General features: G+C 37.3%; 2 protein-coding genes across 2 annotated transcripts in view; one reads left to right on the forward strand and one right to left on the reverse strand.

The window, feature by feature from the left end:
- Positions 1-16217, forward strand: part of LOC134841764 (V-type proton ATPase subunit H-like) — a 183374-nt gene that overhangs the window by 69074 nt on the left and 98083 nt on the right. The gene's annotated exons all lie outside the window — the stretch shown is intronic.
- On the reverse strand, positions 10518-12152 carry LOC134841947 (arginine and glutamate-rich protein 1-like). Its single transcript, XM_063858048.1, has 4 exons — positions 11863-12152; positions 11539-11764; positions 11332-11415; positions 10518-10845 (listed from the first exon to the last, which is right to left on the reverse strand). Exons 1-4 carry the CDS (start codon positions 12114-12116, stop codon positions 10684-10686), a joined length of 726 nt encoding a protein of 241 aa, XP_063714118.1. The 5' UTR covers positions 12117-12152; the 3' UTR covers positions 10518-10683.

Genomic DNA, 16217 nt, shown 5'->3' on the forward strand with positions numbered 1-16217 from the left:
TACGGATATGGTGACGTCAATTGTTTCCCATTAGACGCCTCGGACCCGATGCATTGTAGCATCACTAGAAATTTCATCTTGTGGTTAGTTGGAAACCCCGTGTTAGGGACGTTTTTGTTCCGTCGTAGAGTCTATAGCCTTATTTCTCGAAACAAATAAATAGACCAAGGCGTCCACGTAGAAGTTTTCACGCAGTAGTTGAGCAATATTAGGCTTCATTACGCAGTAATGGGCAGCTGTTCAAAAAAGCCAAAGATGGCAATGATTTTTCAACAGTTTTCACCACAAATGATTCTCATGTATTGGTTTTGCTCTACAACAACTTCACTTAGACATGAGAGGCGGAGCGCAACTTAATCCTATTTTTAAGGCCTACTTTCAAAAACATGTCAGCAAAATCCGCCATTACGATTTGTTTTTGGAAGACCAAACATGTTCTTTAAAAGGTCAGCTCCAGTTTCAAGGCAATCAACGAGACGCCTTTGTACGTCGAGGCACCAATTCCCACCCTATCGACCATTCTTGAATTGTTTAGATTACTAGCCGGTTGGTGTGAGAGGTACCAAACTAGTTTCAGCTGTGGGAAAAGTAACAGCTTTAGCGTAGTTATAATCCAGATGATTTATAGGGAACTTATCATGAAATTGCATGGCTCCTGGGTTCTTTCTTAGCCGTCTCTGTAGGGATTGCAGAGTTTTGTAACCGGATATTTTTTAGTCATTTTTGCCTTGTTTTTCCTCAGTAAACTTTATTGCAGCAGTTTTTTTACTCTTTCAGTAAGAGAAGCGTCTTCTTGTTCTGTTGTCTATTTAGAGTTGATCAGAAGGAAACTTGTTTGACACAATCACATTATATGCGATTTTTCAACCTGGTAAAATTTTGACAGCGTAGGAAGTGCCTGTAGAAATTTTTCTGATATCGCGCTCCGCAATTTTCCATAAAACCTCCACGCCTAGCAAAGTTTGCTCAGAACTATCTCCTCAATAAAGAACGTTGAGATGCCGGAGTTGGTTGTAGCCTGCGCTTGTTTTGTTAAGGTGCTTTAAGCCGATGGCCTCCAAATCTAGAGCTCCAATTGAATTATTTGAGAGAAGATTGGATGTACCTTTGAAAGCATCATGTCATCCGATTCTCAGTTGGTATAGAGAGGAAAACACTTGGTCTTTACTGAAAGCGCCTTTTGTTCAAATTTTTAGCTGTAGTTGTTGACTTCGTTTACCATGAAGTGCTTCAGCTGTTTTGCTGAGGATATATGAACAGCTGCTGCAGTAAATGAGAATGGTATAGCAGTCTACTTAAAAGCCATTGTTGAAAACTATTATTAGCTTGAATTGCAACTGATTTTTACTAACGATAATTGTGTCGATTGGATCCGTTGTCTTGCCTACTATAGAGTCAAATTGTTTAAAGTTGAATTTTTGATTGCGCGTTTGAAACAACCTTTTGTCGATGTGTATTTACTCTGTAGTTGTTGTGTAACCTCATCTCTGTAGTTGTTGAGGAAGCACCGCTTGTGCATTTACTAAATCTGTGTTGACTCAAGCATTTGAAGCAGTTGTTTCACTAACACTGCCTGTTAATCTACGAAAATTGAGAGAAACGGAATTTTTCAAAATAGTGCGCGTGGAGGTTTATTGAATTTGTTATAATTGTTGCAGTTGTTGCTCTGCTTGAACATCTGCCTTATTTTTTTCTGGACATAGAGATAGGATAGTTAGATCGGTTGTCTGATTGTCTGATTTTGACAAAGCCCTGTAGTTCACTTAGTGAGATTTTGTTAAAATTTTAAAGTTCCCTGATGAACGATGACACCACATACTTTAGGTTGACGTATCTACCGACTAATTCAAACATAGTCTGAATGCCTATCTGTCTGAAGAATTGGTTCCGCAGTTCTATCAAAGATTTAGCATCATCAGTACATATTGACGGCAAAAAAGTTGTTTTCTCATCAGTGCTTAGACGTGCATTGTTGCCTATCACAGCCTGAAAGAGTTCAAGCCAGGCTTCTACTAAAATGGTTTTCGTCAAAACTTTACAGTTTTTATCCGGTACCTTGAAACCCTTCAGCTTGGAGTGGAATCCAGTTGTCGGATATTCGCTAACGTAATTGTTGACTTGTCTTTGTTCGTTGCCAATCAGGCTGTTGCTTATGTGGATCGTTGCATTGCGAGTTAGTTCTATAGTAGTAGCCAAAGTGGTTGGCAACTTACTGTTCAGTTGTCCTAATAGGACTATTCGTGACTGAAGTTGTTAGTAGACCGTATCGGTTATTGCCAGTTGACATCAGAGCTTCATGTATTCAGTTGCAATTACAACATGGGATTTGCATTAGAAAGCTGGTGGGGCAAAAATTTGTATCGTAGAGGAGCGCGAAAGTTGAAATTATCCATGTTGGCAAAAGGCCAGTTCGATCGTTGGTTCCACATTGTCGTTGACGTTTAAATGATTGTGACACGTTGATTGATTTCATTTAACAACCACCTTCAGGAGTAGTTGATAGACAGAATCCAAGACCCGATTAACAGTTTTACGTCATAGGGCAGTTTTTTACATCCTGTTTTTCACAACCCAATTTTCCAGTAACCCGGGACCTAACCAGTAACTCAGGTCCCGACCAACTTTTTTTCTCAGCGGCACCCTGGGACCCTTTTGGGCATTTGGTTCTTCGTTCACAAACAAGTTATCGCCTCGCATTTACGAATAATTTTTTATCTTTCTTTTTTCATGGGGAATTTTTAATAACATTTGAATCAACTTTTTACCGTAAAGATTTTCAACATTTTTTAAACTTATTGGCTTCCATTTCTTTTTTGTCTGCTAGCTCGCATATTTGTGTGGTATCGCAAGCTTACCTTTGTCTTTCTGTGAAAAATATAACTGGTTTATTTGCATGGTGTTTTTTTAGCTGATTAGTTTGAACTTCTTCGAGCTCAGAATTAAAATAGTTTTGATAGTTGAGATGAAAACACTTCAGTTTCTTACAATCAGAGGCCTTATTTTTTGGCCAGTAATTCTACTTGTAAAATTCTCTCACTTTCACTTTACTTCTCTGGGTTTACACATCTATGAAGATAAAAAATGCTATTCTTGATTTTATACGGGAATCTAATATGCTTTATGTTCAAGTGTGTCTATTTTCATGTGGCTTCATTGCTTGGGCCTTATTCTGTGGTCTTGCTTGCTCCTTTCGAGTTTCCTTGAACGAAATGATTTATTAAGTTCTGTTTTTTTTGCGTACTTACTGCGCTCAATCTTACATTTACATTCAATTTTTGGTTTGTAAATTTTTGAAAATTTCTTACTCTAGAGAAAGAAAACGGGTTTTTTTTCGGCCCAACAATTACTAACTCAAAAAACTTACTAAATCAATAAACAATCAAAAAACATTTAATTTGAAAAAATCTTTCAATACAATTTTGATGACAAAAATGGCGTTTTAATGCAAATAAGCTACCAAAATTCGATCTCAAAAATTACGCATTTAAGTAGGAGTGACAACGCACAAAAAGTTGGAAAAAATAATTAGAAATGGCTGGAAAAATAACTAACGTTTTATATGCTAAGTTTTTCCAGCCGTTTATTGCTCAGGGGGATGTTTTTTGCGCTCAGGACCAAATGCTCCGAGGTATGGTTCGAATTCTTAGCCAATCAACTCCCATTAAACTGCTCAAAACGGATATTTTTTGTTTTCTTCAAGTTTGTAAATAAAGAGCTATGATTGTCTGAAAAAGTTTCGCGCATTTGTTCCTTTCTACATGAAGGATTTCTCCTACTAGTCAAAGTTTCCAGAGATGTCACTTTTAGAAACTGGTCAAAATTATTACGTTGACGTTAACTGCAAGTTTTGCGCAGTTTACGTTTCTTTGATAATTGGCCGACTACATAATAGATCGACACTAATTGATTAAGTTTTTTGTTCCCTTCCCTTCTTATTGTTCCGACTTTCGATACGAAAGTAACGGAATATTTGTGCTCGGAGTGGGTTTTTTTTCTTCAGACAAATTTCGACTTTTTAACTAGCCATTTTTGACGGAATTTTTTATATCACTCAAAAAGTATTATTGTCCTGAGCTTAAACTTGAAAAGATATTTCACCTGTGATCATTTTTCGTAAAGTTATGAGGGTTTAAAGATTGCTATTTTGACCAATTTGGGACAATTAACGCGCGATATAATTCGCGCTATTAACGCGTAAGCGGAGATTTAATCCGTCTTATAAATCGTTCCAAATTGAATAAACGAAGCTTATTTGCCATAATTGATTTGTTACAAGGAACGAAATCTCTCTTTTTGTACTTTATATGGCATGTGGGGGGGATGATTTTCATAAAAAATTTCAAAATTTAGAAAAAAAATTTTCATTTTATTTTATTTCATTTAATTTTTAAAAGTTTTTACTGCTGCTCCAAAAACTTTAAAAGGCAGTCGGAACATTCAGGGCTTCGCCCTGATACGAGCAGTCTTGTACTCTTTGATTCTGATTTCCATTTATTATGCACTAATTTTCTAGATACTCCGCTCAATAGTTCTAAATAACTAATTATCTCGCAACTTTTTAGAGAACCTCCAATCTTCAATCTTTATTATCTCTGTGAGCAGCTGTTCTCACATATGACCATTAACAGCAATAAAGAGTGAAGAAAAAGGGAATCCTTGAGCTTCAACGTTTCCAGTCTGGGTTAACGCTATTTAACCCAATATACCGTCTGAATCGCTAGTTTTTCTAGTTTATTTGGTCAATTTTTTGTCGAAATTTTTGTTTGTATTCAATTTTTTCCTGATCAATATTTTGATGACTCTTTAAAAAAATATATGGTCAAAACCGCGCTTTAAACAAATTATCGACTCCCGATTACAAATACTTTTTTTTCATTTCTATTTTGACGGAGCAGGTGTTCAGGATAATGAAATTTTGAACTCCCGCAGTTTTGTTTCAGAAGATAATGTTTCATTCAATTTCAACTAAATAATAATCAAATTGTCAAAAACAAACAAAAAAAGCTACCAATGACTCACGCGCAACAAAACCTAGTTCCCATTATCTACTTAAAAATTGCTCAAAATTGTCAAAAATTAAGCAAAAACTGTGTTTGAAAAATTTTTAGCGGCAAACAGCCGCATGCGCAATAAAAGCCTTCTGCATCACGCGCCAATAAAAAAACGACAGCAGAAAAAGCGCATTTTCACTTGCCAGTTTCTATTTTAAAAAAGCTCAAAATTCGACAAACTACTGACAAATTAATTGTTTCCAAAGTGTTTCAATTTTGGAGAAGTTTTTTGCAAGACTTCCACGAATGCCATAGCCCTTAATTCTATCAAGTAAGGACCCGAAAATTTCACTAGCTGCCGATTCATTTTGTTTACTGCTTTGTTTTATTGATAATGACTATTCGATCGTTTCTTCGACTGTTACACGTTATTTGAATTAGTGTACAAGTGAATTTTTCTCTTGTATAAAAACTATTCATATCTTGTTTTCAGTTGCTTTTATCGCAACTTTTTAGAGAACCTCCGATCTTCAATCTTTATTATTTCTGTGAGCAGCTGTTCTCACATGACCATTTACAGAAATAATGAGTGAAAAAAAGGGAATCCTTGAGCTTCAACGTTTCCAGTCTGAGAACAAACATGAGAACAAAATTACTCGGAGACTCTGAAACGCCTTCAGTTTGTATTCTTTTGCAGATTGAGTGGATAAATGGCTAACAGCTCGTAAATTTTAAACAGAGGCGAAGCTGTGCTTCGGAAACACTAGTGAGGAAACGATTAAGACGCAGCTCTAGATAGTGAAGTAAGCCTCAAATTAGTAAAAAGACGAGGCGAATTCCAACCAGCGACCTCGAAAACAAGCATCTCACTTCCTTCCCATTCGACCATGGACGCTAATCGATCGACAAACAAAAGCCAACAAACAATGCAGAGCAGATTCTATGACATTTCTAATGCTACAGACCGTGACAGCAGCTAGTAGCCACCAAATGAGCATTTTCCTTTGCGAGTTATCTTGAAAAAAGTAGGTTCATACAAATACACTACGCTCGCTAAAGCTAGCAACTGTACTAAGATATTCCTTTTCTCCCTGAGTCATGAGGAGTCAAGGCTAGTAACAAATTGCGTTCCACAAATCGAATTTTCCTCTTTTTTTTTCAGATCACTGAATCAATTTACAATACAGAGGCAAAGCTGAGCTTCGCATCATCTGCAATACAACTAAATCTATTGAAATGAATGAAGATAGCTATAAAAAACATGCCTAGACAATAGAATGCCGAATTAGCATGGGAGCAAAATTTCAACAGGCGGTAAAAACGCCGAAAATATCTGAGCAAACCTTGATTAAAATGTTGCAACAGAGAGGCCGAATAGATGAATGAGACCAGGATCCAGGAGATGAGTCCTGTGAACAAAGTTATTTACGGGAAAAAGAGGCAGGTACCCGATTGCAATACCCTTTCCTATCGCCAATGTAAAAAATGCCTTCCTTCCATTGCGGATTGATAGAGATGATTATTTCTGAGCAAGTACGATTTTAAGTGCGGCGAACTAATACTGATCAGAAATCATTTCTAGCTGAATTGACGCAATTTAATTGGTCCATATATTGCGTTACTAGCTCCGAAATATGTGACTGACTTTAAAACAACTTGGAACACTCGGGGCAGTAGGTGATTCTAGGCAAACTCATTTCTTTGTATTCGTAGAAACAACTCTCTTACTTTTTCATTATCACATACATATTAAGTTCAATCAACATTTTAATTTATCAATTCACTGTTGTTTTCAGATAAGTTTCATCGCAGTCTCATTTCTATTTGAACAGTTCGAAGAACTTTTGTCTTGTCAATGTCAATTGGAGCACATTTTATACTCGGCTCGGTCTAAAAAAGAACACATTTTGATAATCGAGAGCAAACATGATTTTTTGCAACTAAAGGCGTGAGAAGATTATTCCGTGTTATAAAATGTCAAAAGTTTTACAAGATGGCATCTCTTTTATAGAAAAAAATCTTTGACTAGGTTTTAGCAATCGAATTATAACAATAATTTATCTTTTTTCGTTCATTAGTTCACTTTGCCTTCTCAAGTCAAAAGGTGCCATCTCGCATGTAAAAACTTTTTAATCGCAGTAATCCAGTTCTAATCATCGAGCCGATTCTTGGTCTGACAAAAATTTTTGACAATAGCCATTGATTCAGTTCACTATCATGTCAAATTCTAGCTTCTCTGATGCCTAAACAACTCGAAAATAGAACTGTGTCCAAGACAGGATCCATTAATAGCCACCAAATCAAAATTCGCCGAATCGAAAATTGTTTACTTTAGGGTTCAGAGATACTCATTCTGATACATCTCGCGACATAGAGTGGGATAATATTAGCTGCACAAATATATCAAGGCAAAACAGCCTCGCGTAGCTTGAAAAGCTAAACTCAAATTGGAAAACTTAAATCAGTTATCGAGATAAAAATCTCAAATTGCAAAAAATTAAATCAGTTATCGAGATAACATACAATTTTTCATTCACCAATTAAAGTAATAATATCAATTGTTTACGTTAAGGTTCAGAGATATTCATTTTGAAAAACCTCGCGATATAAGATGAGATTATATATGCTGCACAAAAATATCGAGGCTAAAGAGTGCTCGATTAGCTTGAGGACAGCGAGTTCAAAATGAAAACCACTTAGCACAGTAAACGAGATAAAATACAATTTTTCATTCATCAATGACCGAACTATTTCCAGTTCCCTTTTTTTTTGGGGGGGGGGGGAGGTAAGAGAAACTAATTTCTATTGTCTTTTCATAAGATGAGATTACATATATTGAAAATTTTTCTCAAGGCTATATGGCGCTCAAGTAGCTTTGACAGCGAGTTCAAAGTTTAAGTAGTTGGCAGTGTAATCGAGATAATATACATCCTTCCATTCATCATTGTCCAAAGTATTTCCAGTTGTTTACTTCAGAGTTCAGAGATACTCATTCCGAAATATCTCGCGACATAAGATTAAATAAATGATATATGCTAAACTAACATTTCGAGGCCAAAAAAACGCTCAAATATCTCGAACAGCAAATCTAAAATTCAGAATACTAACAACAGTTGCAAATTTCCAAAAACATTTTCATAAACCTTTTTCGATAAAATTGACCCAATTTGAGAAATTTGGATCATTAAGTAAACTTTTTATTTCGCTGGGAAATCTGAAAACTAACTTCCATTTTGAACCAAGAATCGATCAACTTTTTGTGACCTTTACCTTTTTACTGTTTGATAGTGGAGTTTGCCTTCCTATAACACTGAACTAAACTTAAAACGAACTGAACATAAAACGAAATCAAAAGTCAAACCTCAAACGTCGAATTTGATCCTCAACAATATTTCAGATTTTTCTTGAAAAAAACTAACGAAAAAAATCACGTATATAAGAATATTTTTACTACGTTCATGACTCTTAAAAAGTAGCCTGCTCGCAAGCTCATTAGAGATATGCCGGAAAAAAAACAAAGAACAAATACATTTTTTATTATTTTTGTAGCCAACTTCCTGGGTAGCATGAGTGATTTGAAAATGCTCCAAGACAAGTTTACTAATCCTCTGTACAATTAGGCTAGAAGAGACTCTTCGGGAAAATTGGTTTAACAAAAGAAATATTCAGCCGGATTTATCTCGACAAAGACAAAAGACTTTTCGGTATCGAAAGCACAAATGAAAAAGCTTAGTATGATGACAAACTCGATGTCTGAAAACTTTTCTTTTAAGTACTTGATTTTTCTCAACAATCACCCATCATAAGCGATAGTTGCTTTTCACCCCTGGAACAAAATATATCTTGAAATCAGTTTGACTAAATACCTGTCATGGAGTTTGACATCAGTCAAAATTTACAAAATTTAAGAGTTTCTTGGATTGAAACTTTACTGGAGAAGGTCTCTGTGAAAAGTCATGGATCAAGCATGCGTTAACATCCTCAACTGAAAAAACTTAAGGCAATTCACTGGTTCACATCGTATTCTTATTCTTTGTCGACTAGACAAACATCGATGGCCATTCTTAAAATATCTCAAACATCTATCGAAGTTTGTGCCGTCATTTTGCGACCGAATCTATAAAAGTACCGTAAATCACCGAGTATGGGCCTTCAGATCAACTCAGTTCTTATGAAGGCCCTTTGCTTTCGTCTATTCGAAAAATTAATTTTAACAGATGCGAAGTGGAGCTTCGCATCACTTGCGATACCACAAAAAATAGCATTGCAAGATAGCAAACAGTAAAAGAAAGGAGAGCCACTAGGTCATAAAACAAACAATTTTTCGAAGAACCCACAAATAAAAATAACTCAAAAAATTGCCTGTAATGATGTTCTATTTGCTGAAAACACGTTCAGAAACACATTCGACGGCGTTTAATGAATATTCAAAAACAATTATCGAGCGACAACAAAATTGATTGTTGACATGAAAAACTAAACTATAAATTCTATTCTGAGTTTTTAGAATTCTGAGATGTGGCAACTAAGCCGACAAAACATAAGCAGACAAAAAATAGGCCGACAATTTATTTAAAACGGAATTCTTCGAAAAAAAATTGAATATGGAACCTTTGCCGTCCCAGGCGTATTCATTACCTCCAGACTAAGTGTTCCCGAGTCGCTTCTAAACTTGAATTCGATATGAACCAAGATACAGTCCTGATTTAAATTATCCAAACAATTTGAATTTTTAAAAGCGTTTCTCACAATTTGGGCTAAGATTAGACAAAAAGTTAAAAGAACAAAAGTTGCTTAGAATTTCATCAGAATTAATATGGTGCAAATTTTTCTCCAAAATTTTCAACCAAAGTTTTACCCCAAAAACGGGTCATTTTGTCTTTTTTCAATTACTCAAAAATTACGCTGAAACTACTTTGTTAATTGATGAGAAATATATATCACAATAAGCCTTTTCAGAGCCCAAAAAGTTCTAGAAGGGTTAAATCTCCAAAAATTTGTGTAAATTGTTTTTAAGGAAAGATTTTGGATTTAATTTAGTAAAAATCACATTTCTTGACTATCAAGCAAAAATATTTTCTCTTATACAGGTTTTTGGAGATTTAACCCTTCTAGAACTTTGTTGTGCTGTGTAAGAGGCTTCTGGTGATCCCTCATCAATTAACAAAATAGTTCCAGCGTAACTTTTGATTAATTCAAAAAAGTCAAATTGACCCATTTTTGGGGTAAAAATTTGGCTGAAAATTTCGGAAAAAATTGACCCATATTAATGCTGGTCAAAATCTAAGCAAATTTTGTTCTCTTCACTTTTTTCTAATCTTAACCCAATTTGAGAAAACCGTGTTTGAAAATTCAAGTTTTGTTCATTTTGTCCGGATAATTTAAATCAGCACTGTACAAGTTGTACAAGTGATTCTGTTAAACAATTTGCTAACCCGAAAGTCTATATTCCGATTTGATAACGCTTGCTAAACGCAAGCGTAAAAAATTAGTCAACTTTTATTTTAAATTGTGGCGAAAAATGAATTAGTTATACACAATAATAATTATCAAAAAAAACTATTGTAGTTGTTTTTGGTGCGTCACACACTTTTCTCTTGGTGGTCCAACACCTCAATATCCCCAATTCTAATCTGGGTCTTCACTCTGGACGCCAAGAGACCTATTACAGATTGAAAACTATCCACGGTGTTTATTTCATGTTGAGATTGAAGGATAGCTTGGGTCGACTGTTTTTCTTTCCGAGCACCATGTCTAGTTCCTTCTGTTTTCGTTCTCGCTCCTCTTGTTCCATTTTCATTCGCTCTTCCGCTATTCTCCGTTGCTCTTCCACCAATCTAAGCTGCTCTTCGGCCTAAAGTTGCAACATGTAACAATATAAAGCAAAAACAAACAACGATCTGAGTTCCGAGTGTTCATGCAAAATAACTAGATTTCGCCCTAGAGTTACTTCGTTTTCAAGCAATTCTTTAAGTTTATGAAAATCTCAAACCAGCTATGAACGCTCCTCTGTTAAGTCGCTCCATAATACATTACTTGATATGGTAAATTTTCGATCCTATGATTTACGGATCAACCAAATCTGGAACAAAAGCTTTCGGAGTGAACATTCTCGTGTCGCGACGGCCTTAAATAGTTACGATTCGTGAATGCTGAAGGGCAAGGAAAGTGTTCCGGCATCTGGAAACAAGGAGGAAAGTATTGTCTCTGAAAGCATATCCACCGACACTGAGTTTTCGTTACAGCTTTCGAACACAGTAATTAAAGAGGTAAAAATAACGAACGCCTTGCATGTTCAAATAACAGTGACAAGCATAAAAGAACTAAGAATTTCAAGTACCATTTTCTTCTGCTGCTCCTCAATTTTTTTCTGATTCTCCGCTATAATATTTTCAAGTTCTTCTTGCTTCAGACGTTCTTCTTCCTAAAACAAACAAATCAATTCAGTTTACAGGCACACATTTGACTTTCTTCAATTTTCTCTCCATAATCAACAGCGGTTCAAATTTAAAAATCGTTTATTGGCAATCAATGGGATATTTTTCACCTCTATTTTTCTTCGTTTTTCAGCTTCCAGTATCCTTTTGTGTTCTAGTTCCCGCATCAACTCGTTTTCCATTCGAGCTTTTGCTTCCTCAACTCTTTTCGTAACTTCAGCTTCAATTTCATCTCTTCTTTTTTCCAGTTCCTCTTCAACTCGAGCGGCAATTCTCTCTTGAATCTTCTTTTGAACTTCTTCTTCGACTAAACGCTCCTCCATCTCTTTTTGTCTTCTAAAACCAAACTATCATTTTTCTTTGATCAAAAAGTATGCATTTCACACTAACATTGTGGCTTTTTAGTGGTTGAACATTTAACCATGGCAACTTACATAAGGCGCAAGCGCTCAAATTCCTTCGACCTCTCCTCGTCGTCCTTTTTAGATTTTTCAGTTATATGCCGCTTCCGATGAACAGATCGACCAAATACATCTTTTTCACCACTCGAAGATCTGGATCTTCTTTTCTTTTCCTTAGACTCCTTTGACTTGTGCTTATCGCGCGATCTTGATCTCTTTCTGTACTTTTTTGACTTCTCTCGACTCACACTTTTATCACGCGATTTTGATCGACTTGATCTAGGCATTTGCTCTGAAAAATAAGCACGCAATAAACATTTTCACGCAATAAACATTTTCTTCTCGTCTTAATGTTTTTAAATAAAATCTGTCGTCAAATTATCAGGGCTAACTCAGTGGTTGCACAAAGGGGATGCAGAGCTTCGCACTGGTAACATTCGCCAGTACATATCGACGGAAAAAAAAGCTAGGTTATGAAACGACTGGCTAGCGTCTAAACACAGCTTCATATGCTTTTAACCGTCTCTACCAAAGCCACTTCTATGTGTGGTCCTTTAACATCGGTCGACAAAATCATTACTGTTTTGGTGCTATCGGCCAGAACACGCAGATTAGCTTATGTAGTAGTAGTAGGGTAGGCTTTAGGATTTCTCCATGGGTTTTGAACCCTCGTTTATTTTTGTAACATTCGCCCGGAAGATACATATCGACGGATAACAAAACTAAGTCTTAAGACGACTGGCTAGCGTCTAAACAGAGCTTTGCATGTTTTTCACCGTCTCTACCAAGCCAGTACTTTTCGGTGGTCTTTCTTACATCGGGTCGACAAAAACGTTACTGCTCTCCGGCTTCGACCAGAACGCTCAAATTAACTGAATTACATGCAAAAATAGTGAGCTCATGGCTGGGTCTCAGTATCCCCAGACCACGAGGTCACTCCTAAAAACAGGGCTACTACTTATTATATTACTATTGTTTTTGTTCAGTAGATAAAAATCATCATCTCCATCGAAGATGGATCAACCCTTTCCCCCACTCCTAGCTTCTCATCCTTATCAAAATGAATCCAGTTGTTAATTAAATTCAATTCAGGACATGACAAGAAGCTAAAAGTTTATATAAAAGGCTAAAAGTTCCAGTCCCGAAACCCTTCCGGATTCTTGAATCCAGTGAATCAAGCTCCTTAAGTTCAATTTCACACCAATCCGGAAGGCTGGTTCTCACCCTTCACCGTTGTTGGCAACGGCCTTGCAACTATTGTAGCAGCACAATAGTTGCAACTTGGAACGTTCTCTGCTATTGTAGTTCGTTGTTGTTTTTCTTTAATCTCGATTTTCGTTCTGTTCGCAATCACAGATAAAGTTGTTCTGTTTTTCACTCGCTTTTTGTTAAAATGGCCATTTCAGCATTTCTCAGAAAAGTGACGTCATCATTCGAATTTTTGAAATTTTAAAATACTAGAATATTCCAGCCTTCACCGTTTGGCTAAACGTTCCATTAACGCCCTTAGTTCTTAAAAACCACCAATCCGGAAGGCTTACTGCTAAAATTCCGAATTCTGCAGAGATTGCATTTTTGACATTCTGGTCGAATGTCACATACTCCCCGGACAGTCCGGTCAATGTCCTCATTGAATCGCGCAATGTTCTAAATGGTTACAGTGTCATCGAACAGAATTTACAAAATGCACGAAATTACTTTTATCTACGTCACATCGACTCAATGCAGAATAAAAATGGCATCATACTACATCACTATAGCCTTCAAATTCCTTCATTAATCTGCACATTGAGGATATGACTTAAGATAAAACATTTTTTCTGACTTCCAGAGTCAATGTCCCGATTAGAACTTTTTCTCCTAGATTTAAAAGGTGTTGGCTTGCAGGACAGTCCTGCCAACCAACAAGCTAAAATTATCCTACTATGCTCCTTCCCTTCGGAAATCTTGCTTGTTTATTGTCCTGAATATTAAAACTAAGAAACTTTGTGGTTAGAAGGAACAATGCAACAACCTCCCTCCTCAAGAAGCTACTCAAGTTTTTCATGTCACCACAAAGTGATCAGTCTTCCTAAGTGATTAAAAACAATCATGCAGGCTGGAATATTTAAATATACTCTTCCCTCAAGCCTTTCTAAATAAATAATAAGTGAGTGTCTCTAAAGCCACTTCAACTAAAACCAAAATGCAAATTTATAAATGCAACAATTTCAAAACTCAACTAAATGTTTCAGTTTTCAATTACAACTTGGTTGCTTGGTTTCTCACTTGAGTTTTTCACACACATAAAACAATTCTGAGTTTTAACTTTTCTTCATCATCCCTTTGTTCTCTTCTTTTTTCATCGTTTAGAAGTTCTAAAACTTCTAAATTCTTCTAATTTTCTTTCTTGCCGCCTCTTGTTTTCTCGACCATTCGTCAATGCTCCATTTCCTCCTCCTGTGACGCTGACTCCGCACTCTCGGTTTCCGTGTCTTGTAGCACGTCATTGACTATCCTGACGCTGTTGGAAGCCGTCCTCCAACACTTCTGCTCTTCCACCCTCTGTTTACAGCAAGGTAGGGGATCCACGTTTGATTCTCTGTTTCTACAGAAGCTGTTGTGGAGACACAACGTCACGTTTCTCTCCAAATCTTCTTTCAGCATCTCTGCCTTCTCATTTCCACTACGCTCGCTCGTCCTGGAAATTCTTTTCACAGCGGTGGTCACTGCATTCCGATGGGTCACGAAAGCTCGCTTGAAAGCTCCTGCCCCAATGTCCAGCTGATATTCACTGTACACTCTGCCATGTTTCGACATATGCTTCTTGGCATACTCGTACAACCATGCAGTCTTGTTGGCTCTAAACCATGGCATCAGTCGTCTCCTTGCCCATATCTTTTTCACTTCCATCGGAATGTTCAGAATCTTGCACGTTGTCTCAAAAAAATCTCAATCTTTTAGACAATCCAATTTCTTCAATTGTTCTCGCGTTGGTGCATCCTGTCTATTGTTCTCCTTCACATGAGCTTCCAGCCATCGTATCGCCATCATAACTCCCACTATCACTATTGTTATGGGCTGTGATGAATCTGGTAAACCCATGGAGAGCAGCTCTCCAGAGTCCCAGATCAACACCAAATTACTACGCTTGGGATACCACCAGGTCTGCAGCAAGCAGTGGCAAGGAAACTCGTCATGTGTCAACATGATGCTACTCCAATTGCGTTTTCCTGAAGCTTCCAGCAATGGTTCCACTTCCATCATCACTCGGTGGATTTCATCATTCTCATCTACTGCATTGTAATCTGTGACAGTTGATCCTCTCTGTTTCTGGTTTTCAAAGTCACTGAAGTTCCCGCTCACATATCCCATGAACTTCTTTCCTAGTATTGACTCCAACTCCTCTTTGGTTCTCTCTGGAACTGCTGAGAACATCTTACATAGTAACTCGTAAGACTTTTCAGACATTCTCGCCAATCTCACGCACTTTGGCACTGAGAAAGCTTGATCCACGATCGTTCTTGTACTCTTCACGTCCACAGCCACGAAATGTACAGGGTATCTGCTCTTGCACATTGGAGCCAACGTTGAACCCACCAAATATCGTGCTCCTGATGGTCTACAATAAGTTTCGCTGTGTCTGATGTTCATCTCTGTTTCGATTGCTTCCCTCCATTTTCCTATATACTTCTGCTCAGTCTGCAGAACTCCTGGGAATACTTCTACGCTGATGGCTGTGACCATCTCATGTTTCTGTTCTAGATTCAATAGTGACTCTAAAGAACCAAACATGCTGTAGAATCCTAGTGCTGTCACTAGATTCACATCGGTTCCTCCATGGCAATCTGCTATCAGTTCCGTTTCCGTTCTTGCTTTCATCACTACATTTCCAAACAATACTGTCAACTGCTTGTGTTGTTTCTCCAGGGTTTTCACACAGTCTAGACTTCCACAAACGTGACCCTCTAGTCCACAGACTTCCGCCAGACAGCTACCAGGTTTGACCCAGTCTTTTGGTCCCCAGCCAGGCAACTCCACTCTATCTTCTCCGTTGCTCTTAGAGGCTGTTATCATCACATTATATATGATGTTGAGGTCACGCAGGTTACAGTCCGCATTCAGTTCCCTCTGTATGTCCTGTGTCGCCCGTAATATTGAGTCAGCGTTGGGACTAGGACACCATGATGGCTTCATCAATTCCCACACTGCCATCAAGCTCGTTCTCAGTAATTCATCTGAGAATCCCAACCCAAATTCCACTCTCTTGTCGGATTTTGGTATTGAAGGTGCAGTCACCTCTTCTTCCAATACCAATACCAATTTGGCCTGTGGATTGTTAACGCTCTTAGTCGTCACAATTCTGGACGTCCAGAATCTTAGTAACACCGCCTGCTCATAATCAAAGA

Source organism: Symsagittifera roscoffensis, chromosome 3 (assembly GCF_963678635.1).
Source record: "Symsagittifera roscoffensis chromosome 3, txSymRosc1.1, whole genome shotgun sequence".
In the NCBI taxonomy this organism is placed as follows: Eukaryota; Metazoa; Xenacoelomorpha; order Acoela; family Convolutidae; genus Symsagittifera; species Symsagittifera roscoffensis.

Excerpts from the sequence above, each read along its gene's own strand:
- LOC134841947 (XM_063858048.1), bottom strand. The coding sequence starts at position 12,116 with ATGCCTAGATCAAGTCGATCAAAATCGCGTGATAAAAGTGTGAGTCGA. Across the intron at positions 11,416-11,538 it reads AAAAACGAAGAAAAATAGAG|GAAGAAGAACGTCTGAAGCA; the intron begins GTGAAAAATATC and ends TGTTTGTTTTAG. Across the intron at positions 10,846-11,331 it reads AGGAGCAGCAGAAGAAAATG|GCCGAAGAGCAGCTTAGATT; the intron begins GTACTTGAAATT and ends TTGCAACTTTAG.